Genomic DNA, 26,871 nt, shown 5'->3' with positions numbered 1-26,871 from the left:
ACCCATCTCTTGTTCAGAAAACGCGTTGTACTTATTCACTGACTGTGCAGCATAAAGTCATAAGTGCCAAGGAACTGAGTCTCCAAAGACATTTCCCAAGATAAATAATGCAAGAGAACTTATAATATCATATCATAAATATTCTTCTAATGCTGAGCACACTATCACACACTTCTCAGTGTTGACACTGTACAAACCACACAGTGGCCAGCTGCCTAGCTCCTCTTTCAAGGGAGGGTGGACAGGAACCCATCTACCAAGGAAGACCATAAAGAGAGCCGGCTCTCAGGCCTCCTTCCAGTGTATCTGAGCTATGCTCTTTCCTGGTTGTTGTTTGGAAACAGTGTTTCACTGTGTTGCCTGGCTGACCTGGCCTCGAACTCCTGATCTCTGCCTCCCAAAACCTGGGAGCCCAGCTGCACCGTGTTTTTTCCTTCTGCTTTGGGAAGCTTGTTTTACCCCAGAAACACAAATGACTCCTGTCTGCTTCCCTCTGAGGGGATGCTGAGGTGGTAGTGCTGGGGAGGTATGATTAGAAACATCTAATTTAGTGGTTAAGGGCACTAGCTATTCTCCCAGAGGCCCTGAGTTCAATTCCCACCACCATCTGATCTGGTGCCCTCTTCTGGTGTGCATGAGGAGAAGAGCACAAATAAAACACATAAATAAGCAAAGTTAAAAAAAAATCTGATTTCTCAACAAGTATACCATCTTTTTACAGTTAGAGATAGATGTGCTGGGGAAAAATTATTAAGTACACCCAGAAAGAGGAAGACAGGAAACTCAGGAAGTAAGGAATTCAACTGCAGAGAAATTCAGGGGGGATTGCAAGAGCAGCAAAAGGAGATCCCAGGAGGACAGCTGGACATTAGACTTTGACACAGGGGACTAAAGGCAGGGTGCACCAGGAAATAAGAAAGAAATGAATAGGGACGAATGGAATCAGATGTAGTGCCCTGCAGAGAAGTGGAGAGGCTATTTTAAAACCGGGGAAATTCTCAATAAGGTTAAGGCAATTTAAAGGGCAAAGAAGATATTTAGAGAAAATGCAGTAAGAAAGTTCGCACAGTGGTGCACGCATTTAATTCTAGCACAGGGGAGGGCAGAAGCAGGCGGAGCTCTGTGGGTTCAAGGCCGGCCTGCTTTATTATAAGGTGAGTCCCAAGACAGTGAAAGCTAGATAGGGAGACTCTGTCTTGAAAAACAGCAAAAATACAATATAAAACTATGATGGTATAATGGTATAGTATAGACTAGTTAATATTAAATTAATAATGTGAGCGTTTGGAGAATTGGTATAGGGAAGCAGAGGGGATAATGATTTCTGAGAATTAAATCTTCATCTGTCAAAACTGGGAGCCTACAGGGCCTGAAGAGATGACTCAGAGGTTAAGTACACTTGCTGTTCTTGCGGAGGTTCCAGGTTCAGTTTCCAGCACCCATATGGTAGTATAAAACCATGCATAGCTCCAGTTCCAGCACCCACATGGTAGTATATAACCATACACAGCTCCAGTTCCAGCAACCTACATAATAGTATATAACCATGCATAGCTCCAGTTCCAGCACCCACATGGTAGTATATAACCATACACAGCTCCAGTTCCAGCAACCTACATAATAGTATATAACCATCTATCTATAGCTCCAGTTCCAGCACCCACATGGTAGTATATAACCATACACAGCTCCAGTTCCAGCACCCACATGGTAGTATATAACCATACACAGCTCCAGTTCCAGCAACCTACATAATAGTATATAACCATCTATCTATAGCTCCAGTTCCAGCACCCACATGGTAGTATATAACCATGCATAACTCCAGTTCCAGCACCCACATGGTAGTATATAACCATGCATAACTCCAGTTCCAGCACCCACATGGTAGTATATAACCATCCATACACAGCTCCAGTTCCAGCACCCACATGGTAGTATATAACCATGCATAGCTCCAGTTCCAGCACCCACATGGTAGTATATAACCATACACAGCTCCAGTTCCAGCACCCACAAGATAGTATATAACCATGCATAGCTCCAGTTCCAGCACCCACAAGATAGTATATAACCATGCATAGCTCCAGTTCCAGCACCCACATGGTAGTATATAACCATACACAGCTCCAGTTCCAGCACCCACAAGATAGTATATAACCATGCATAGCTCCAGTTCCAGCACCCACATGGTAGTATATAACCATACACAGCTCCAGTTCCAGCACCCACAAGATAGTATATAACCATGCATAGCTCCAGTTCCAGCACCCACATGGTAGTATATAACCATACACAGCTCCAGTTCCAGCACCCACAAGATAGTATATAACCATCCATACACAGCTCCAGTTCCAGCACCCACATGGTAGTATATAACCATACACAGCTCCAGTTCCAGCACCCACAAGATAGTATATAACCATCCATACACAGCTCCAGTTCCAGCAACCACATGGTAGTATATAACCATACACAGCTCCAGTTCCAGCACCCACAAGATAGTATATAACCATCCATACACAGCTCCAGTTCCAGCAACCACATGGTAGTATATAACCATACACAGCTCCAGTTCCAGCACCCACATAGTAGTATATAACCATACACAGCTCCAGTTCCAGCACCCACATGGTAGTATATAACCATACACAGCTCCAGTTCCAGCACCCACAAGATAGTATATAACCATACACAGCTCCAGTTCCAGCACCCACAAGATAGTATATAACCATCCATACACAGCTCCAGTTCCAGAAGATGAACACCCCTTCTGCCTTCTGAGAACACTGGCATTGGCATAGCACACACGTGTACATGCAGGCAAGACACGCATATACATAAAATAAATTAAATTTAGAAACAGGAAGCCTAGATTATCTAAAAATGTTAGGTTAGGAAATGTCAATGTCCCACTTTTTACATGACATTATCTGCTAATAATTTTAGTAGGGATTTTTCTCCTGGATCCATGAGAAACACTCATCAATGATTTGAAATGTCTCTATCTGGTTTTTGCATCAGGATAGAGTGGGCTCATAAAATTACTTGGGAAGTTTTTCTTCCGAGTTTTCTAGAAGAGATTGGACAGGGTTGCTATTATTCCTTCCTTATACACTTGATCGACTTCACGCATAAAATAGTTTAGTAATGGAACTGAAGTTATAATAAGTTAGAGTTAGTTATAAGCAAAAAAATATATCTGTTTACATCATGGGTGGTAGTTTGTTCAGTTTGGGGAAATGTATACCTGAGAGTCCTGGTTTGAGACCTTCTAAAGGGAAAGCAAAGAAAAAGAAAAACCCATTTTGTAGGAAAAATTTAGAGTAGACTTATTTATCAGACCAAATGCTGAGAACTTCTTGAATATTTAGTAATGGAAGACTAGCTAGAAATAATATAACTTAATGTAATGATTTATATTAATAATAGGTCTAAAGATGATATTCCAATACATGTAAAACATATAAAAGTGTCTTGGCGAAGCAGAGAACTCATCCCAGAACCCAAGGCATGAAACGCTTTCTCGGCAAAGCAGCTGGCAAGTTGGCCACTGCGGCCATGGTCTCCAGCCCTCCAGACAGGGGGCTTTGTCAGCACAACAAGACAGTGTCTGTTGTGCTACAGTGAGGTGAACAACCAAACAAATGAGCCAGCCCAATGCATAAAACCAGAGCAGCAACCCTATGTATAACAACATCTACGTATAAACCTTGACTACTGGCTTTAGGCTCAGCGATTTATGAAAAAAAAATCAGTTTATAATCATTATGAGGAGCAAAGAATTTGGGTGGGGGAAAGGAGGCCGTCTGTTTTTGTCACCACAGTGAGACTGTTTGGCTGCACCCACACCCACTTCTGGTGAGACCCTTCTCTGTAGATAAAATGCCTTTCATCAAATTTAACAAGACTGGCCATTATCCCAGCTAAGGTTTTCTTGCTCCCTTCCCCGCCCCCTCTCTGTCCTGATGGTAAGTCTGGGTGTCATTTGACTGGATCGCGGGGTGCAGAGAAAATCAGTGAAGCAGGCCACTGACTCTGTCTGTGTGGGGTTTTCCAGCGATAGCGAGATGACAAGGGTTCTGACCTAATATACGTAGAGTCATTAGCCAATGAACTCAAAATCTGAATAGACTACTGGGGGAGAGTGGAGCTGTAGAAAACAGGGCTTCTGTTGAAGGAAGTCCGTCACTGGGGGCATGCCTTGAAGGGCAAATGTTGGCCCTTCCCGTTACTCCTCTGTTTCCTGCTGGTCATGAGATAAGCAGCTTTGCCCTATCTCGACCTCCCCATCATGGTATCCTGCATCGCTTCAGGCCCCAACCCGTAGTCAGTCAACCGTGAGCCGGAGCCTCTGAGACCAGGAGTTCGAATAAGTCCTTCTTCCTAAAAGCTGTTTCTCTCAAACCTTTGCCACTGTGCCACGCACATGCGCACAAAGCACACACCCCCATTTATCTGTCTCTGACTACCCGCGGAGTTTACTACGCCTGATTCATAACTCCTTCCTGAAGGCAGGTCGTAAAAACTCAGTCTCCCATCCCACTACCTCCAACCCTCGTTTCTGTCATAGAGATAGGTGGTCACGAAGAAAGCCACGGTCCTCATCCCCAGGGGCCCTGTCCCGGATTCTGGAGGAATGAATGAATCACAGATAAGCCAAGAAGAATCTCAACAGACAGGTTCTTGTTGAGTTCCCTGAGCAGTCACTTAGCAACCGTGCCTACTCAGTGGAGTTCCCATCAGCACCCGAAAGGGCAGGGTTTGCAGAGCCTGCGGAGAACTGAACTTGTGGGGCTTCCTGGAGAATGGAGCATCTACAGAGGGCGTGGACTCCATACACCTCTCATGCTTGACCCTGTTTGTCGTTTGTGGTCTTTTTTTTTTTTTGGTAATAAAGCAGCAAATTGAGCAGACATTTCCCAGGGGTCTGCGTGTTGCTGGAGTAGATGACTCAAACCCAAGGATGAGGTAGGTCATGGGGTTCCTGCTTCAGGCAGTCGCTCAAAAGCAGAGGTATAATAACCTCGGCTGTGGCGGGTTTCTAAAGGGGGGCAGGCAGTCTTGACTTGTTCAAGTCGGGAACATGTGAGACTTGTCGCTGCTTTTGGGTAGCCGGGGAGAGGACTGGATTAGATCAGGGGACACCCAGCAAGCTGCTTTCTGGGACACAGTTAATGATGTGTTTGTTACATGGGCAGATTATATGCTGTTTGAGGTTCCAGAAGGCTTCTGTGTTGATTACGGTATAAGAACAGAGGGAAATGGACCAACCGTGAGCAGCCGCATCCCCTGCAGTGTCTCGCTGTACCACACAGCAGCAGAAACTACACTAGCGAAGTTGCATTGAGTGATACCTGCAAGCTCTGGAAAGAGCAAATATCGACACAGAAGATGCTCTCTCGTTTTAAGACATCATTCCTCTGTGCTGATGACTCTCCGAAGGGGGGCGCCTGTCTTCTTGCCTCTAACATTCTGGATCGTGAAAAGCCTGCTTCATGGACGTTAACAAGCTGCAAGCAGCTTTAATCTCATTTACCAGGAGGTCATGACAGATCATATATGAGCAATGTCACAGGAAGAGTGAGTTCCTGGACAAAGCTGAGAAGAAATGTGAGAAGAATCTTGTCCTCCGGCTACTGAGTCAGGACACAAGCCGGGGTCAGTCCACGATTCTACAACTCCGACCTGCGAGGCACTCTCCATATTCCCCCAGCCAAGGTAGACCTCCCCACCCCCAGCAATGGAGTAAGAGGAAAGAACGGGCTAATCTTCCCTTACCAGCTTCTCTAAATTCTCCCCATTTTGAACCGCATGCTGCCTCCACCAGGAAGCCTTTTTTCTTGACTCATTTTCAATTCTAACTCCCATGACCTACTAGTAATTTTTCTCTCTCTCCTTCCAGTCATAGCAAATGGCTCCAGGGATAATCGCATCATTGTAGCCGGCTGCTCAGGAATCCAGTGAATTTTATGTGCTATTTCCTTACCCAGAAGATTCCTTTCCCTGGAGAAACCGCGGTGGCCATGCTCTAGCCTGCACCTTCATTACCCAGTTCTTCCTATCCTGTGCCACACGTACAGCAGTTTCTTCCGGTTACAGCTTCCCACGCCTGTGCCTGCGCTCTCGACTGGCGCTCACCTCAAGCTCAGTTTCTGTCATTAGCACCAAAGACGTCCTGACTAATGCAGCAAACCAAATACTCAGGTTGTTCTAGTTTTTTTCTACTTTTGTGCTCCTTCCTTCCTTCCTTCCTTCCTTCCTTCCTTCCTTCCTTCCTTCCTCCCTTCCTCCCTCCCTGCCTCTCTTTCTTACTTATTTATTCATTCATTCATGTATGTATTTTGAGGCAAAGTCTTGTTGTGTAGCCCAGGCTGGCCTCAGACCGGTGATCCTCCTGCCTCAGCCTCCCAAGAACTGGAATCACAGGTGTGTGTCCCCATTCTTTAGAAATGCTTTCTTCTAAAGTCCAAGCCGCTACACTTCCCTAGTTGGACACAAAGTATCTCCTCTCCTCCTCCCTCTTCTTTCAGAGAGGTTGCAGCAACTTCAATGCAGAGACTTGGACCAAGGAGACAAGGTTTGTCTCTCATGTTATTATGTTACTCACGAGTTCTTCATGGAAATATAATTATAACTTATTTCACACTTTTCTTTTTTGAAATTTCTGGCCTGTTAACCCAGCATCAGAGATATAGTGATCATTACTTTTGTTTACTTGTTTTTTGATTTTGATTTTATTTTGTTTGCTTTTGAGACAGGGTTTATGGCTCAACCTGTCAATTGTCTTATTTCGCCATGCATGGCTTCTTATACAGCCTTAAAAAAAGTCCCCATGGCTACTTTCCCTCATGACTCCTTGTGAGCTTTGCTTTGTCCGCTTCTGTGGTAAGGGATGGCCACTCACCCTCGCTGGTATCTGTCCAGCTCGTGAAGCACTGTGTGGTCGCAATACTCGAACACCAGGTGAAGCCTCCGCTTCTTCCGGAAGACCTCCAGGAGGTTGACAAGGTTAGGATGCTTGAGTTGCTGAAAACACAAGAGGCAGGATGGTAGTAAACCTGAGTTGTGAGCATCTTTCTCGGAGTTCCAGTAAAAATCAAGCTGTTTCCCTTCAGGGGTTGCATTCTGTATGTGGAAGGAGGCTGCAATCAGGATCACTCGGTCTCTCTTCCTGGGCTGTTTCTCAGAGACTTAGAAGGGAAGTGTGATTGGGACGCGCATGGGCTGTGCAAGCAAAGAGATCTGAGAAGACTGGCTAAGCAAGGGACAGCTGCTCTAGTTAAGTATCCTCTCTGAGGAGTTCTCCCAGACTGCTCCTGTGCCCCTGGGTCAGAATCCCCAGAGGCTTCAAACTCTCATAGTATTAAATAATAAGCAATTACTAATGTGTGATTAGTAACTGTTTTCACTTACTTGTTTAATGTGCTCTGGTTTCATGGATACCTTATACATAGGACAGATAATTCCAGTAGAAACCCCTTCCTTCCTCTTACTTTCCCTTCCTTCCTTCCTTCCTTCCTTCCTTCCTTCCTTCCTTCCTTCCTTCCTTCCTTCCTTCCTAAGATAGGGTCTCTCTATTATGCAGCTCTGGTTTTCCTGGAACTCACTCTGTAGACCAGGCTGGCCTCCAACTCATAGATATCTACCTACCTCTGCCTCCTGAGTGCTATGATTAAAAGCGTGGACCACCATGTCTGGCACATAAATCTTTTTCTAAAGAAAAAAGAGATTTGTAACAACAACACACACACATACATGCACACACCCTCCCAGTCAATTCCCTCTTTGTAGTGCCCATTCTTGCTTTATAACCAATAACTACCATTAGCGTCTACTTCATTATTGTTTGATGGTTTCTAACACTGGCACTTTGCACCTCTTTTTCCAAATAATCTTTGACAGTCATAACTTTTCTTGTTATGGTAGCAAATACCTGACAAAAAAAACATCTTATGGGATTGCTTGGCTTACAGTCTAAAGGGATACAGGAGTATGAGGTGGCTGATACATTGCCTGACAGTCAGAAGGCAGAGAATGTCACAAAGTGGGTCTGGTCTATAAAACCTCAAGTCCCTCCTCCATGGATCCTGTGACCTCCCTTGCAAGGCTCTAGCTCCTAAAGGCTCCACGACCTTCCAAAACAATGCCATCAGCTGGCGACCAAATGTTCAAGGACAAGAGTCTCTTGGAACATTTCACACTGTAACCCAACAGCTACGAATGGTTTCCTACAAGGATTCTGTAGTCAAGTGTTATCTATATCATGCTAACTTTTCTCCCTAATAGAAAATAGCATGATAAGCCAGGCAGTGTGAGCACAGACCTTTAATTCCAGCACTCAGAGACAAAAACAGGTGGATCTCTGTGAGTTCAAGGCTAACTTGGTCTACAGAGCAAGTTCTAGGAAGCCAGCACTATACAGACAAACCCTGTCTTGAAACAGCCCTCCCCTAGTAATAAAATTCATACAATCCAATTTGTAAGCATTTAAAAATGTATAGGAGCAACATGAATTGTGTTTAGAGCTTCTTGGAGAGTCACATGGATAAGCAGGAGGCCCTTTCTTCACTGGCTTCCAGCTGGCACCTGCTTGCCTAGGCACTCTTGCCTTATCCTAGGCTTGAAGAGTTACAGGCAATCTGCCACGCGACTGAGCCCACATACCAGAGAAGGAGAGAACTGTATGAATGGGGTGCAGTAAGGAAACTACCAAAATGGGAGACTACCGAAACGGCCGCTCCAATAGGAAAGAGAGAGAGAGAGAGAGAGAGAGAGAGAGAGAGAGAGAGAGAGTGCAGCCAGAGGTGTCTGGAAGATTCCAGAGCAGAGAGAGAATGCAGACTTGACACGGCTGGACTAGGGAAGCAGGAATAGCAGAGAATAACGAGAGAGAATAGTGGAGCTGGTCAGAAAGAAGGTGTGGGGGAATCGTAGAGAATAGCAGGTTAGAAGGAGATTGAGCAGCTGGAGGAGGGAAGCCCAGATCTGGTGCAATCAGGATGCTAGTGTAGACTTTGAAATACATAAATGGACACTTGTGACTAGGGACTTTAGGAGTCTAGAGGCCAGCATGGGCTTTAATATGCAACCACAAGTATATGTCAATGGAGAGCTACATATCCCTTCTGCTAGAGGCAAGGGAAATGACTCCCTTGGCAGGCAGGAAGGAAACCCATTTCACAAGCTGAGGAATACTGGCTTTTATCTAACCACCAGAAATCCTTCTGTAGTCCGGCTTGAGCTGGGTTAAGACTGTCATTTCTGGACATATACACTGCTTTTTGGAGTTTAAGGAACTGGAGCTTCCATTGGACCTGGACAGGCATCTTCAGCCCCAGTGTTTACGTTAGATAAAGCTTTGCATCCTGAACTAACAGTATGGGACTCTTAAACCGGAAGGTGGTGGCACACACACTTAATCCCAGCACGGGGGAGGCAGAGGCAGCTGAATCTCTGGGAGTTTGAGGCCAACCTGGTCTACAAGAATTAGTTCCAAGATAGCTAGGATTGTTATACAGAGAAACCCTGTCTCGGAAAAAAAAAAAAGAACAAAAACCCAGCAAACAAATAGGATGGGACTCTTATGGGGATAGGCAATGCTAGACCCTGGGAAGATTGCACTTCCCTGAAGAACTCAACCAATGACTTCAGCAGGTAGGGAAATTGTGTGTGTGTGCATGCGTGCGTGCACAAATGTTTCATACATGTGTATAAATGTTTTGCCTGCATGTATATCTGTTTGCCACGTGTGTGCCTGGTGCCTGGTGCCTGGTGGAGGTCAGAAGAGGGCATCAGATCCCTTGGAACTAGAGTTACAGGTGGTTGTGAGCGACCATGGGTGCTGATCAAAGCTTGGTCTGGTGCAAGAATAGTCAGTGCTCTTCACCACTGAACCCTGTGATGAGGATTTTTAAAACCACTGTTTTGTACTAAATCCATTAAGACCACTCTTCTTTTTCTTCTTCTTTTTTCCTTTTCTCTGGGCTGATGCCCAGCTTAGCAAAGTTGTAAAATAAACTGCCACGTTTTCCCAGACTCCAGTATTCTTATTATAAAACGAAGATAGCTATTTCTCACACCCAGTCCATCTCTAGAACTTTTTTTAGGCACAAAACTGAAACATTGTATCCATCAAAAATACTCACTCCAACCCAAGAAAGCAACAATTCCTAATGGCCCCTTATCCAACCACTCTCCTACCAAAACAAATAACCTCTCTCCCCCTGTGAACACCAGAAACAGACGGCTGGGCTGTTATCAGGAGAGGACTTCACACTGTAGGAGCCAGCCATGATAAGCTAAATATGAACAGATCACCCAAAGGAAGTTCTTTACTTCCAACCATTATCACCTGCCAGAGTAGGACTCAGCCATTGATAAGTTTAACGGAGGCCTGAGTCTCAGTAGTTTACCCTGAAGCAATACCTGGTTGCAGGAAGGACCATAAACCCAGATTACCTGAGCACCACCCAAGAACAGACCATCCAAAGGAAATGCCTAACATTCCAACCACTGCAGATAGGACCACCTGCCAGCACACACTCACCAGGACACCCGTAGACAAATGTCAGTCAATTAGGGGTCCTGAACCTCACCCCCATCTTTACTACTATAAAACCCAATTCTAACTGAGCTCGGGGCTCTCCGTTTATTCCAATACATTGGACATGCAGAGAGACCGAGTTTGCAAATTTGCATAAAGTAAAGGCTCTTTGCTTTTACATATGGGACTCAGTCTCCTTGTTGGCTTTTGGGGGACTTCGCAGATTTGGGCATAACACACACAGGCCTTTTAAGGAACTGAAATTGTGTGTCCTGTGGGTGACGTTCATGGGCAATGGCCAGCCAGCTAGTGAGAACATGGCCCTGCAGGGCGGGTAGGCTGAAAATTGACATTCTCTCTTAGGTGTAATGGGAAGTCACGGGCAGGAAATGCAGCAAGCTGTGATAAACAGCCCTCGGGGTTTGAGCTTTATGGGGTAGGATTTGGAATAGCTCAGAAGAGGAAATAAAAAAACCCGGACCAGAGAGAGAGTGCACAGAGGAGAGAGACCGCAGAAAGACTCTGTTTGGAGATACTTTGTTACCAGAATAGTAAGAATGTGGCAATGGAACTAGAGCGGAGAGCCAAGGGAAGGGAAGATAGCAAGAATGAACAAAGATTTGTCCAATGAGAGGATGCTGACAAAGCAAAGAGATAGGGCAGGTCCACAAGGAGGAAGCTGCTCTTCTTGGTCCTTCCATATCACAGGACTCCCAACAGTCCAAAGTACACCTGTCCGGTTTTCTGGAGCTAGAACAAGATAAAGAGAGTCCCCAGGCGCTGTAGGAAGACTTGGCTAACACAGGAAGAAGTCCGAAGAACCTGAACATCCGGAGGTGAGGAAGAGGCAGAGAGGAAAGCAGGTCCCCATAGGCAAGAGAGAGCATGATGCCTTTGCTTCCCTTTAAAGGGAAGCAGTCGTCAGTGATGGGGCTGATGGGAGGTCACCTGGGGAGTGAACTGCCGGGGTGGGGGGGACGGGGCAGAGGACTTCTCATTTGGAAGGTTTTGTGAGCCACTGTGGTACCCTGCAATGGGCGGTGAACCAGACTTATGGATTTGGCATCTCAAGACACATCCTTCCTCTCTGTCCATAACTCCCTGGCCTGGGGGAGGGGATCAAGAAGACACCTTGGTCTTGAAGCTGGTTTGCAGACCGTACCCTATAGCTTTCAACCACAGCTACCATAATTATGGATGTTTGTCTATGAGGGCTCTCAGGTGTCCTTCCTGTGGCCCACAGTATGCCTGGGACACAGGAGAGCTATGGCTGCTTACCGACACGAAATTGGAAACATTCTTAAATCATCATGAGGTTGTTTTTCTCCTCATGACTCTGTTGTGCAGTTTTTGAGCACAAACTTCGGAGACAGCAATACTTTGTCACGATGTCAGAATGTTGGGCATGCCTGGGCCTTAGACACTTCCACCTTTGTCCAAAAGGGATTTCTTGAGGAACATGCAAATACATTAGATGACAAGAACCAAATGCCACGTACAAGACAGTACAGACTAAATTACCATAAATACTACAAAGGGGTTGTGGCTTGTTTAGCCGTAATTGCTCCTGATTTGTGAGGGGGTGAAGCCACAGCCTCAAGCCTGGTTTTATTTCTTGCCATTCTGTCTCATGCTGCTCCAGTCTGGAAGGCCTCAGGAGTCCTTTCTAGGTCTTTACCACCATCCTCAGCTAGTCTATGAAAAGCAGGGTCTGCACAAGATCAGAATAGTCTCCCTTTTCTTTCCATGCTGCCAAGTGAGGCACCGTCTCTGGCATTAAAAATAAAAGCTTCTTTTAAAAAAGATTTATTTCTTTTTATTTTATGTCTATGAGTGTTTTATCCGTGTATGTAGGCACACCGATGCATACCGTGGCTACAAAGGCCGGAAGGCATTGGTCCCCTAGAACTAGAGTTGCAGATAGCTGTGAACCATACTGGGTCTCTGCAAGAACCGCAAATGCTCTCAGCCACTGAGCCATCTCTCCATCTGCCAAGACCCCAGTTTGTGTTTTAGTGTCCTCCCGGCTGGATTTGACTCACTGTCCACTTGGTTTTCCCATGAAGATCAGTGTCGCATAGCCTTCTGGGACAGCGCCTGTGCCTGTCATCAACCCCGTATCTGTTTTGATGAACTCAGGCCCTGCATCCCTGGAGGTCTGTTGCTCAGCTTCCTTCCTCCACAGCACTTTCATGACTTTTAACATTTGTTGCCCACACCTAGTGACCAGGAGATATTGCTCTGGTCCCGAGGCTGCTCTGGAAAACGTTGGCGTTCTGGCGGCTCCAGACCCATTAGCTCTGTGGCTTGAAGGAGCTTGCTGAGAGTAGTGGCTCACTTTAGGGGGGAGTGCGCTTTAGTTTGCTGCTCTCCCCATCACTTCCTATCCCTCCTGGGACACCAAGGTCCAGTGAGTGAGTCATCAGCATCATTGTCACGTTACTGACAAATATTAGAGTCAACTGTTCCATGGACCCATGTTTCTATCTAAAGTGGAGAAACATACAACCAGCAGAGGCAAAGGCACATTTCAAGACAAAGTGTATTTATTCACTGAGACAAATCCATTCTCCAATACCTGCCTGGCCACTGAAGATACTGGCTTAGTGATCTCTGGCGGCTCCTTGGTGGCCACATGGTTTAGACTGACCATTATACAGATCACTGTGTCTGTGGTCTCTCCTGCCCTCTGGTCTGTGTTCTTTGTGGGTGAGTAATGGGATGTTGACCATATGTCTGTACTTTAGGGAAATATAGTGGCCCTTTTTTTCAATGCTTATTTCTTGGTTTTCCTTTCAAAAACATTCTCCTCCAATAACTATGGTAAATACTAAAAAAAAACAAACAAACAAAAAACCCAAACAGAAATTAAAGTCTAAAAAGCAAGAGTTGCCCAGTTGTCCCCGTAGAATGTTTTTCACAGTTTGGAGGGAGCCCTCCATCCTTTCCCATCCATCTAGAATGAAATAGTGACACCCTTCTCCTTGCCCACAGCTTTAAAATGATCAATCCTGGACCCTTCTCAAGGATTCCCAAGTGACATACTGTAAGTCTCTGGAGACTGAGGCCCTGCTGCTCTGTGGGCTTCTCTCTTCCCCCTTTCTCCTGTCCCCAGGGCTACTACCCAAAGTAAGCTACTAACACACGACTCCACGTCTTGCATTTTACCTTCTGGGGTGGAGGCATGCACTCACTACACACAGGTGCCAGCATGAGACGTGGGCCCAGCCCCACCCACAGAACGGAGCTCTGGATCTGGATCAATCACTAGTCGGGCGTGACAAAGATCTCCTGTAGGCTGGGTGGGCAGGGTGGAAGAGAGGCCCAAGGCAGGATCAACATAAACAAGAACGCTTCCTCTAGTGTTGGTTTTGGATGAGGAGCAGGTGGCTTGTGTAATAGCCGTGGCACAGGAGAAAGATGGGGAAGTGGAGATTAGAAGCAGTCTAAGGGACTTTTGTCTCCGATGGAGACAAGACTTCACTTTCAAAATACTGTGTCCCAAAGGAGTGAATATGTAGTCTCAATAGGTCCCCCATGCCACAGTCAGGGGTAGGGTCAGAAAGGACCTGAGATATGGGATAGTGATGTTGGGATAATGAGCCTGGAAATCCTAAACCTTAAAATTTCCCAAACCCCTGGGCTGGGAGAAGTATGCACACTGGCAGAAATGGTTTCCACAGTTTGAAGATCCCTCCTACGGTCCAGGGGCCTCTGTGGAGGATGCCCATCCTCTTAATTCCTGTTTTACTCCTCCAGGCCAAAGGACCCCTACATAGAATGAAGCCCCACTCCTAGAAGGCATTAAGGAGGAAGTAGCCATCTTCAGAGACTGCTAGGACCCGACACGTTTGGGCCAGCAAGAGTCTTGAGAGACTTGGATCGTGAGCACTGTGGAATATACAGCTGCGTGGGGCAAGTTCATTGATGGGAGCGCCCTGTCCTGTAGCTTGGGACCCAGCTCCTATTGAGGGCATCTGCAGATAGCTTATGCTTCTGGCACAGCTGTCCAGAGGTTGGGCTCTCATCAGATAAGGCAGGCATGCTGGAATTGCCTTGGCAGAGCATTGAGGAGGTAGAAATTCTAGACTGGATTATTTGGGGGTCCACAGAGCCCCCCACTTGATCACGTTTCCTCTGAAGGCCCAACAAATGCTTTCACTACTAGAGCACCACAAACAGCAAGGATGGTATTGGCCTGGAGGTTTATCTATGGCTGCTTTGGGTGGGGTGAGTGGAAAGGGTTGCCTTCATTGTATTGAAGTTGCTACCGTGGGAATTAGTTTCTCTGCTTCCAGTGGGAACAAGATTCCAGAGCGGCCAACACCTAGTGCCCAGAGTGGCCAGAATACCTCACTTCACGGGGCTCTGAGCCGACCCACACAATGCCCCATCATGGAGTCCTGTTGGGATGGGGGGCAGGCTAATGTGTCATTGATTTGCATTAGTGGGAAAAATTGACAGATGACAAAGCTGATGTTGGCTTTTAGGGTGGGAAATTGAAGTTCTTCATGCAACTCACAAATGAGAATAACTCTGAGGAAGGACCCTGTGATGCCACCGCAGGCATTCCCAAAGGGATCTGTGACCAATTGCAAGTACACCCACCAAGTGATCAGGTCTGAGGTCTGAGCATTGATATCTCTACCCAATGTGTTCTCAGAGCCCCAGGTTTGCAGTACTGACTCACAGAGGGCCGGGCAGATCCACAGAGCCACGCTTGAGAGCATTCTCTCCACTCCCGAGGGCAAATTTGGGGTAGACGCTCTTGGCAGTTGGCAAACATTAGCTTCCTGAGCTACACAGTAAGAGGGACAAACAGAAGCCGTCGGAACGGCCTACCTTCCTCTCAGCACAACCCTGAACAAAACAGTCAAGAGGAAAATTCCATTCTGGGGAAACTGAAGGCAGCCAGGCTAAGTGGTGTTTATAGGCTCGCTGGAGGCCACACCGGGGGACAGATCTCTTCTGGAACCTTCTGAAAACCCAGCAGGCCAGTGATGTGTGCAGTGGATGACTGAGCTGTTTTGTTGTGAAAAATACCATGAAAGAATTATTAGTATGACCGTGGCCACCATGGAAAGTGACGCCGAGGGCATCATGCACCGGCAGTCGCCACGCCGTTTGTCACTGCGGCGGTGACACTGGCTGGTTTAGGAACACCCACCTTTTATTGTTCCAGCAGATATGGAGACCAAGTTCAATGATTTTCAGAGACACAGTTCTACCCACTGGTATGTTTACTAGAGGGCCCTTAAGGTTAATAAACAATAAAGAAGGATAATAATTAACAGGAGAATGTGCCTGTTGAAAGCAAATTTGCAGAATAAAACATTAATCCTGCCAAATGTACAACTGAAATTAAAATGTTTTAAAGCCTAAGTGAAAGGCATGTCCCTGACCCAGTTTTTTTTTTTTATTCCACTCTACAGGAAAATTACTACCTTCAGGTGTGGTTTGGCTATCTTACGATATATTATATAGCATGTCTAGAATTCTTGTAGGATGAGAATAAAAAATAACTTAAATGGGAAAGCAGTAAGATGTTTTAAGAATCAAGATGAATCATACAGCCACTCATTTTGAAAGCCTAATATTCTGCTGCCCAACCAAGTGAGTATAGTTAATAACTATATAATAATTATTATTATTCAAAATAATGCAAAGACAGGATTTTTAAATGTTTTCATCACAAAGACTTGACAAATATTTGAGGCCTAGGGGGACGCTGCAGTTGGTGAAGTATTTGCCTTGTAAGTGCAAAAACCTGAGCTCAGTCCCAAGACCCCATCTATGTGTGACCTATGAACCCCATCTATGAGAGATCAGATGTGGTAGTAGCTCCTGTGTGTAGTCCCAGCACCAGGGAGGCAGAGTCAGATCGGCCGGTCTCAGCTAATGAGCAAGTTCCAGGCCAACGAGAGAACCCGCCTAGAAACATGAGGTGGTGGTGTCTGGCCAACACTACCCAAGGTTGTCTTCTGACCTCCACAGCGTGTACACACTCACGCAAGCACGCCTGCATACACACGTATGCACGCCCACATGCTCACACGCAAACGCACCAAGAAATGGCAAGTATTTGAGGGGATAGGTATGCTAATTGCCTTGATTTGATCATGCCACAGAAGCATATATCAAAACATGGCATCCACGAACTATACAATAATTATTTGTCGTGGGTGATTGATTTCTCAGCACATATACCCACCCAATCTATTCAAAATTACTTGTCAAAAATAATTTATTCTGTCTCCTCCTGTGCCAGGGTATTTTATTTTCTGGAGTCTGGTGTGGGACATAGGCCACACTGACGGGCTGGGGAACGGGCTTAATTGCATTGTGAACTGAGGGCTTGGAAGACAGTAAGGCTCCTGCCTGGTGACCTGTGTACCTTTCGTGCCTGAAGTATTTGCCAGTCAGCTTGTGGCTTTGGCTCTCGCTGGCAGCGAGAATACAATCTGTGCCGCTAAACCCCTGAGGGCTAAACCAAAACATCTCTGCGTAAACAAACAAAACAGCCGGTTACTATTTGCTGTTTGTACATCATCTTGTAGAAATGAAATTAAACAGGTCTCCACTTGTTGAGCAAATAGAGGGGATGATAAGGGGCTGTTTGGTTTCTTTTGTTGTGGGCAAGAAACTGCTCCCATTGTCTTCCATGATACAGAGAACCAGCTTACATAAATGGCCAGTGTTGGTCTATGCCGGACAAACAAAAAATAAAAAACAAAGAAACCCACCTCCATTACCCCATCTCCTTGAGTCCTTGGAACCAATACTGCCCAGAGCAAAAGCCAGAGTTTCAAGGTCCCAAACTGGCAGCCCAATGGCCAAACAGTATCTGAAGATCCTGTATTGTATGGGACCTGAACAATGTGAGAATTTTAAAAAGTTATTTAACCCTTTAAAGTCAGGATATTTTGTCAGCTACCACTAAAAGGAACCAGGTTCCTGGAGAAATGGCTGCTCACAGGGTGGGGGCAGGAGGAGTCCAAGACATTTTTATCTGCCTATCACACAGCAAAGTCTGCCCACAATGGTGGACGCCTGTCAGAACCCAGGAACAGACTGAAGGAGGCCAAATGGCGAACAGGTGACACTTTGGCAATCAGAAAGAGCGATTATGCTGTACTAACAGCGTATACCGTGTTTAATCTACACATTCCTGAATACACAGTGACCCTGCTGCCTCTGCCTCCCGTCACCACACCCACCTGCAGCTCTGCTTTTACACACTTTCTACACACAGAGTTATGTGGCTACTATTGGGACAATATGAAGCCTTTGGGTGTCAGCTATGTATTAGATAACAGTACTGAATTGCTGATAAATTTCACAACATGGTTATTATATAGAAGAATGACCTTGTGTCAAATGTCTGGAGAGGTGACGCAGCCAAAAATGTATGGGTGGGGCAGAGGTATAAGGGAAAGAAACAGAGATAGGACCAGAGAGAGAGGACAGCAAGGCTCCAACAACTATGAACACAGCTAGTCAAAGGGCGAAGGGTATCGCCTGCATTATCTTTTAGCTTTTAAATGTTCTGAATTTGGGGGACAGGCAGATGGTTCAGAGGGTAGCTTCATAAGCCTGATGACCTGAGATCTACTCCAAGAACTGACATAAAAAGTTGTGTGTTGCCTTTAATCCCAGCACTCAGGAGGCAGAGGCAGGCAGATCTCTCTGAGTCCAAGGACAGCCTGGTCTACAGAGTGAGTTCCAGGACAGCCAGGGCAGTTAGTTACATAGAGAAACCCTATCTCAACAAAACAAAACAAAAAGCAAAGAGTTGTGTGTGGTGGTGAAGTTGTGTGCGGTGGTGTGGATCTGTCATCTCCGTACCCCTCTGGGGAGATGGGAGGTGGAGTCAGAAGCTGGTGAGCCACTCAGCTTGGGACCCAAAGCACAGTAGCCCAACCAGAGAGACTCTGGAGAAGGCAGAGGGCTTGCAAGGGCTGACTCCTGAAATTGTCCTCCAGCTTCCATAGGCATGCCGCCGCATGCATGCATGTACTCATAGTCACATAACACACATGCATGCAGAAAATAAATAACACATAGTCTTAATTTTTCTTCCAAAAATTGTAGAGAAAAAAATCTTAGGAGACATCACACAAAATCCTAATTTCTTGCTAAAAGAACGAAAAACTTATCTCCCTGAGTGGGCAGCCTATGGGGCTGAACATTGACCCCACCCAGAGATGTGAGATTGGCAGTCTGCTCCAGCCCCTACCTCTCCACACACCGCTCCTCAGGCATCCATCTTTGTACGTTTGTGGTATTAATGTGATCCTTACCAATACTTGAGTTTGCATGTCTAGTCCCCTACAATCCATAACAGATAACGCTGAACACGCCTGAAACAATGGGAGGACTACCACTAATTTTCACTACTAATGGACTGCATTATTAATATGTTTTCATAAGCAAAGTGAACAATTTGAAGATAAGAAACCGGGCTCCATTTAGCCACAGCGGGATTAAAATGCTTCCCTGTCTTTTTCTTCATTTTTGCCAGGACCGAACGCCACAAGATTGCCCACTGAGGTTTTAACACTGAGTAACTGGATGCCTTTAAAAAGATGGGAGCATTGGCTAGGCTGTGTGCTGGGGGTGGAGGGCACGCTCGTATGTTGGTGGTACTTAGTGGTGTGAGCCGGGCACAAAGCTCATATATGGTGCCAGTTAATGCTTTTGTTGAATAACCGGGAGCCTTAGGGGTCCCTCTCCTCCCAGCAATGCCTGGCAGCAGGTTAGAGACTCGCCACAGTATTTGTGATCTGAGTTTACATGTGGTGAGCGTCCTGGGGAGCCTAATGCTGGCTCTGCATGGAGCATGTCCCATGTTCAAATCCCACCCTCTGCCTTTCTCTCTGAGCTTTGCTTCTCTCCTCGGCTATTCCAGCTTTGACCTTCATTCTTCTGTTCCTGCACCCTGAAGCTGCCTGGCTGCAGCTACAGTTTTGGCTCGAGAGCCTTGTATGCTCCCCTCAGCAAAAAGTCAGTGAAGCAGTACCAGGCAGAGACATAAATCAGAAGATAAGGGTGGGCAGGGTTCCAGGAGGCATCAGAGCTTGTCCAAGGTCACCTGACAGCCCTGAGCAGGATCCAACACTCAGGTCCCTAGCGACAGCTCTGGGGCCATGCAATCACACAGCTGTGTCCCCATTGGAAGGTGAGGGGACAGGGAACAGCAGCTTCTCCTAGCACCGTGCATGCTCTGTCAGGTCAGCCGAGAGCATTTTCTGCCAAGCAGCATATAGCCGTTTCCTTCACACCCAGGCACCGTCCTCGTTTTTGTTTTCCCGAGGTGTCAGTTTACACATCTTTCCCCTAATTGCTTAGAGCAGAAACCTTAATGCTACAAATACATCAGACGGCTGTATCTACACTGCATGCTTACCTGTGCTTTACACAGTAACAAGATTAGACATTTTGTCATCCTCCTGGAAGATCCGATGTAGATCTTTTTGGGGGTGACATTGTTCTCATTAAGGAGGCATCCTGGAGGGCCAGCAAAAGGTCTCAGCAGTTAAGATGCTTGCCCGAAAGCCTGATGATTTGAGTTCAGTCTTCAGGACCCCGTGGTAGAAGGAGGGAACCAGTTACAACAGGTTGTCCTCTAACCTCCACCTGAAGTACACTGTGTCACATGTGATGCACGCGCAGAAACACACACAAATAAATGGGATAAAAAGATTTTGTAAACGAATGCGCACGGTTGGCACTGGCTAATAGTTCAGTTGGTAAAGTGCTTGCTACCCAAGGGTGAGGACCTGAGTTCAATACCTTGGACCCGCCTAAAGAAGCTAGGCAAGGCTGGGCAGGCTGAGATAGGCAGAGCTTTATGAGTTCAAGGCTAGCCTGGTCTACATATGGAGTTCGAGGTGTTAACCAAGGCTACCTAGAGAGACCCTTTCTCAAAAACAAAACAAACAAATAGGCCAGGTATGGTGGCTCATGCTTCTAGCACCGGGAAGGCAAAAGCAAGCAGATCCCTGGGGCTCGCTGTCTAGACAGCCTAGCCTAATAGGCAAGTTCCAGGCCAAAGAAAGATCCTGTCTCAAAAAACACCTGGATGGACGGCACCTGAAGAATGGAAACAGAGGTTGACCTTTGGCCTCCGCTTGCACACACAAGCACACAGGCGCATTAGTGTGCTGTGTACCCCACCCCTCCCACAACAAACACATGTGGTGAATTTTGGGATGTTTACAGCAGAGTGAGTTTTGCATATGCCATGCCAGGTGTCTACCACTAAGCGACCTATCTCCAGCCCGTGGTAAAGCTTCAGAAGGACACGCCCCCCCTTATTCTCATCTCTGTTGGGGGCAAACAATAACTTTCCCTTCTTTATAAAACAAAAGCCTCTAGAGTTAGAGTTAGGGAATGAGGACCGTGAGGGACCCTCATCTCCTCTGTACTCGTTTCCGATCTCCACTCCCTGGGGCCACAAGTCTCACAGAGAAGGCCCTGCAGGAGAGAGGATAAAACAGATTGTGAGAACCCATGGCCGGTGGGTCTGGCATGTGAAGGCAGCAGGACTGGGTCTTAGGGATGGGCAGAACTGTGTCTGCATTCCAGCTTCCTGTCTAGGAGGGTTCTGGCAAATCATTTACCACCCTGAACCAATATGCAAAACAGGACACAATCGCCACCTTCTGAGATGATCGCTAGTGATAATTGTTGAGTCCTAGCAGCGCAGCCAAGTCTGCTGGGCCACCAGCTCCTACCTGCCAAGTGAAAACGCGTGACACCTCTCCTTCTTTAGCTCACTTTCCTTGTCTTGAGGGAGAGAGAACTGTCACTCAGTCCTGGCTGGGCTTCTAGCTGTTTAACCGAAGTAGCTCTGGCCTATTCTATTGCCCTCTGTATCCCCTGCCGGAGGTAGGTCACCCAGACACCCAGAGCACAATGTCCCGTCTTTGATCTCCCAACTACCCCAGAGCCATCTGTTCTATCAAGGCTGGATGGAATAGATTCCTTCCTCTCTCAACAGCGCTACCATTTCAGCCCACAGAGAATGAGCAGCAGAGACCAGGGACCTAAGAAGGAGTTGGCAGTTTCATGTTTTCCTTAACCACACAGTTCACTTTGCTGGATACATAGATATAAATCACTGGGGGTGGGAGGGGGGACGGGGCTGGGCTGGAGTCAAGCATGTTTATAAGCTTGCATGCAATCTATTCAAAGCCACTTCCCACCATGAGGTCCTGATGGCCTAGCACATGATGCCGGGCTTGTGTGTGTGTGTGTGTGTGTGTGTGTGTGTGTGTGTGTGTATGTACACACTCCATACACATTCTTGTGTGTATGTGGATTCATTTGTCTGTGCCACAGTGAACATTTGTAGGTCAGAGGACAATATGTTTTCTTGCTGTATACACCAGGCTAGCTGGCCCACAAGCTTTGGGAAATTCTCTTGGCTTCACTCCAATCTCCCTGCAGGGGTTGTTGGGATTATAGCTGGTCTCCACAAGCAGCTGACCTTTTTTTTTTTTAACATGGTTTCTGCAAATTCAAACTCAGGACCTAGCACTTATGTAACAAGCACTTTTAACCACTGAACCATTTACCTCATCCATACCTGGCTTTATGATTTAAGGTTCCTCTCTCTCTCTCTCTCTCTCTCTCTCTCTCTCTCTCTCTCTCTCTCTCTCTCTCTCTCCCTGTGTGTGTGTGTGTGTGTGTGTGTGTGTAGCCCTGGCTGTCCTAGGACTCACTCTGTGGACCCGGCTGGCCTTGAACTCAAAGAGATCTGCCTGCCTCCACCTCGTGAGTGCTGGGATTAAAAGCATCTGCAACTACTAGAGACCTTTCCCTTCTCTAATTTCTTGCTACTTTCATGACCACTCTTCCTGCCATGCAACATGTCTTTAATACATTTAAGTGTTAGTAACATGTTTACAATGAAGTTATAGAAAGGGTTTGAACACCACACCCCCTGCCCTTTCGCCTGATGCTGCTTTGTGTTTTACCACATATAAACTTGTTTATTGTTGCCTCTCTTGCTAAGACGCAAGTCCATGGGGGCAGCGGCCAAGGACAGTGCCTGGGATGTGGCAGGGTTCTGTAAACATGTGCCAAACTGATGTCCGTTATCTTGAGCACAAACATCTCTCCCCAAAACAAGCCGAATGGAATCCATTATTTTCTTCCTCTGATAGAAAGGAGGTTTGGAAGAGGCCCACTGAGCTGACACAAGAGTGACAGTAACTTGTCCCTAGAGGAGTTGTTGGCTTTTTGTAATTTTTATGAGACAATGGTGCTGCCTGCTGCTCCAAAAAGACAGTCACTTTTTCTTTCTCCCTCTTTTCTTTTTTACAAGTTCAATTATATAACCTAGGAAGATTCCAATTGAAGATTAAGATATTGAAGAGCTGATTCTCACAGAGCATCTTGGTGAGCACAGGGTTACATCTTTTTTAGATAGTGGTATATTATTATGAAAAACAACATCATTTTATAAAACAGAGTCACACTTTCCCCCTCTGGTTAGCATAAAACAATGCTGTTTGTAGTGTTTCCAGTTGAGAGAGCGCACGTGCGCGCGAGAAATCTTTGGTAAAAAACTTAGCAAGCTGGAGGTCTTGATATTCTAATCCCCTGGCTACAGCTTCCTGATGGGACTGCACACCTACCTGAGCTGTAATCCCCTGGCTACAGCTTCCTGATGGGACTGCACACCTACCTGAGAGGGAGACACGGAAGAGGTGCTGCCTTTAAAACCACCCAGCTGGTTGCTATACAATTACCTCCCACAGTTACATCTGTTTACAGAGAAACAACTCCAGCCCTGGGAAGTTTGCCGCAGTTTCCGGGCCTTGCTTTATTTTGTGAAGCAGAGTCCGGAAAGATCCACACAAGGAATTCTCAATTCTGTTACTATATGCGATCCCAGGGACCATCCCATCAAGGCATCTGGAACCGCATAGACAGTTTGCTTCACCAGCGATAGACCCTCCGTGCGGGGACAGCACTTGATATGACCCGGGAATCTTATTGTCCCCAGATGTAGTATTAACAGTCATGGGATTTACAGTGCACAAGACAAATGATGTCACTGGTGGATAGCGAAGCTGAGAAAAGGAGCCTGAAAAGCACATACTTGCGCACACACGTGCACACACAATCACGTGGACACATACGCGCGCGCGCGCAAACACACACACACAAAACGACTTGCTTGGCACAGCACAGAAGGTGAAGCTGGATGCTATCGCCAGTTGTTTTCTCTCTCTCAGGAAGGTCATGTTTCCCACCAAGGGTGCCTTTTCTAGTTTTCCTTTTTAATATTAAAGTGTCTGATTATTTAAGAAGAGTAGGTTAAGAGAGTAGTTCAGTGGGTTCTTGTTGCTGTTGTTGTTCTTAAGCCCTGACTGGGCTGAGGATGCAGCACAGGTATAGTACTGCCAGGTTTGTGAGAGACTCTGGGTTCAGCCTCTAGCATGGAGCTCAAGGCTAGCCTGGTCTACAACATAAGACCGTGTTTCAAAGAATGGAAAGAAAACGACATGGCAAAGTACTTAACAGGACTCTGAGCAGTCCTGATAACTCTCCGTCAGTTGCTATAGAGAAAAGGGTATGTTTTGAAACTTCAACAGTCCATGAGTCCAAAACTGACAACCTTTTAATAAAAAAAAAACCAATCTTGGCAGTCTGCGGTAGTGGTGGTTCACACCTTTAACCCCAGCACTTGGGAAACAGAGGCAGGCGGATCTCTGAGTTAGAGACCAGCCTGGTTTTATAGAAAGAGTTCCAAGGACAGCCAGGGTTACACAGAGAAACTCTGTCTCTAAAACAAACAACAAACAAACAAACAAACATCTTGGCTATTCAGAAGAAAGACAGATACCTTAGCAAGATGGTCAAAATCCCACTTCCTGCCTCAAGCTACCATTCCTCTGCTTCTGCAATGGGGCAGTCTGGGGCCAGCCCTCCCATCAGGACTGAGGTCAATGAGGCTCCCTCGCCCTTTGCTCTGAGGTCCTAGTTTGAGTTTTCCCTTCACCCCGTGAGGACTATGAAAAAGCCTCAGCTTCTCGCTGGAATCCAATGCTCCCTTCCCCCGGAACTCACCTAGCTGCAGTCTGCCTGTAGCGCTACCGCATTTCCTATCCAGGTTAGTATCCCTAGAGCTGCAGAGTCACGCTCAAGTTCAAGCCTAGCCCACCTGAAACCTAGCTGCTCCATTGCATCCCTTATTACCCTCCAACTTCGAAATCCAATCCCAACATGCTTTCTTTACTCAGCGACACCAGAAGAGCTCTTGCCAGCGGTGAGGACCCAAGACCCGTGACAGAGGCTCTGCCCAGTACAGGATCTCAGCACACCAGAAGTGAGATTGGGGTGAATTTTACTCCACTCCCCTTCCAAGAGCTGAACTTCTGAAACAACTTTGCACAACACTTTTTTTAGGTACACTAAGGCTCAGTAAGAACTTACTGGATCAATGAAGAAAATATGAGTTCACTTCTCAATCCCTCTTAGCTACGGAATATGCAGCAAGCACACACTAAATAATTAGGAATATCATATAATTTTGAAGAGCTACAATGAAAGGGACAGAAAATCAGCAATCTTCCCACCCCTTACCTAGACTAGAGAAGAGAAAAACATTGAGTTTATGTGGTGGCAGCTTCCTGCTTTGAAATCAGTGTGTACAGTCCCACCTCCCGAACACATGGGTTTTCAGCTACGAACACAACCTCTGTCATATTCATCACACGCCTCACTCTTTCTCTTCCAGATTATATTTTTATTTATTTTGGTAGGTGGAACACGCAGATGCTACAGAGCAATATGGGAGTCGGAGGTCAGCTTTGGGGAATTGATCCTCTCTCATTCAATTAGGATTGACCCGTAACACCTACTCTTCCTGGAGAGTTTATTTTATTAGCCCCCAAAATTCAATAAGAACATTTACTGGGAGTCTAGCAGGTGCCACCGTGTGTGCTAGGAGGACACGGAGATACAGAGGCAAACATGCATAGCATATGTTCCCACACACATGTGAACACATACAGAGGCATGCATACCCCCACACAGCCCAAGAAAGCAGGGAAATGGATTTAAAATACGAATAGAAAACAGTCTAGGAGCTTACAACTCAAGAACTACAGCAGAGTTGCATTGTTTTAAATTCTGCATATCAGGGACTCTCGAAAAGACTGTCTGCAGATGACATGATGACACGTGACAAGCGACTGGGGGAGAAATGAATGCCTCAGTTTCCCTGCAAGTGTGGGCTGCCATACCGCTCCTTTTCGCCTTGCTTACTTCTTACATAACCGGTTCTCTGCGCACAGACTCGGATTTGTGCCTCTGAGGACACAAGGCTGTGAGGGAAGGGGGCATCACCACATCGGACAGCGTTATCTAACCCAGAAAAAGCGAATCTACTACCTTGAGCATGCGGATTTCTCGCAGGGCGATTTTCTTTATGACAGGGTCATCTTCAGTTTCCAGAAATCTCTTGATGGCCACGATCTGACCCGTGTCCCTGTTTCTGCACTTGAACACCACCCCGTAGGAGCCTTCTCCAATCTTCCCAATCTTTTCATATTTCTCCATCTCGGAGGAGTAAGTCTTGAGAATGGACTTTGGTACAGTTTTTAAACGTTGTTTACGAAATAGGTGGTCGGCGGACCGCACTCGAGCCCCATCGAGTAGGGACCGTGGTCCAGGAGCTAGAGAAAACAAGGGCACTAAGTTATAGAATTAGGACCAGCCAGGTGTGGACTCCACCCCCAGCAATGACATCACGTCGCGGTCAAGACTGGGAGCCTACAGGTGGCTGCCGGGCGACCCAATTTCAATTGTCTGTTTTCATTCCCTCGAGCTAAAGATGTAGCCATCATCCTAAAACGAGCCGAGCTGTAAGATAAGCTATCCTTTTAACGTTATGGTTCATACGATCTAAGACACTTGAGCTGGCTGGAGCACCGCGAAGGCCAAGGGTTTCCCCGGTTCTAATTTCGGGTCTCATTTCCCTCCGGAAGAAGACACCGGGCGGGCAACCGGGGCAACGAGGGACCGTAGGGACCTCCTGCCCCTACTCCTTGTGCCTCTCGGCCCAGCTCGTGTCCAGCCGCATGCAGCCAGGCTGGTGGCCGCTGCAATCCCCATGGGAACCGCGCTGGGCTGGGCGGGGCCGCCTTTCGTCCTGTTGTCCCCGCAGTCACCTGGCAGGTTCCCAGATCTCACGCTGCAGGTCCGCAGGATTTAGATCGCGGACGGCGCTGCGTGGAGCATCTGCGAGAAGGATTCCTGCACCCGGGCCCTCCTAGAAGCTTGCTCCTGCTACGGTGGCCAGTTCCATA

The 26,871-nt window shown here is 46.7% G+C and overlaps 1 protein-coding gene across 2 annotated transcripts in view; it reads right to left on the bottom strand.

The window, feature by feature from the left end:
* The window catches only part of Cdkl1 (cyclin dependent kinase like 1), a 43,805-nt gene that overhangs the window by 16,331 nt on the left and 603 nt on the right, over positions 1 to 26,871 (bottom strand). The window contains exons 1-3 of one of the 2 annotated variants that reach the window (XM_075948356.1): positions 26,734 to 26,870; positions 25,955 to 26,238; positions 6,908 to 7,029 (exon numbers count right to left, since the gene is read on the bottom strand). In XM_075948356.1, coding sequence (XP_075804471.1) covers positions 6,908 to 7,029; positions 25,955 to 26,122 — 290 coding nt within the window. In that variant the 5' untranslated portion in view covers positions 26,123 to 26,238; positions 26,734 to 26,870. Of the gene's footprint in view, positions 1 to 6,907; positions 7,030 to 25,954; positions 26,239 to 26,733; position 26,871 lie in introns of those variants that run through there. The other variant, XM_075948355.1, reaches the window with a different exon arrangement.

This window comes from Microtus pennsylvanicus, chromosome 14 (genome assembly GCF_037038515.1).
Source record: "Microtus pennsylvanicus isolate mMicPen1 chromosome 14, mMicPen1.hap1, whole genome shotgun sequence".
In the NCBI taxonomy this organism is placed as follows: Eukaryota; Metazoa; Chordata; class Mammalia; order Rodentia; family Cricetidae; genus Microtus; species Microtus pennsylvanicus.
This window is presented reverse-complemented; position numbering and strand designations above follow the sequence as displayed.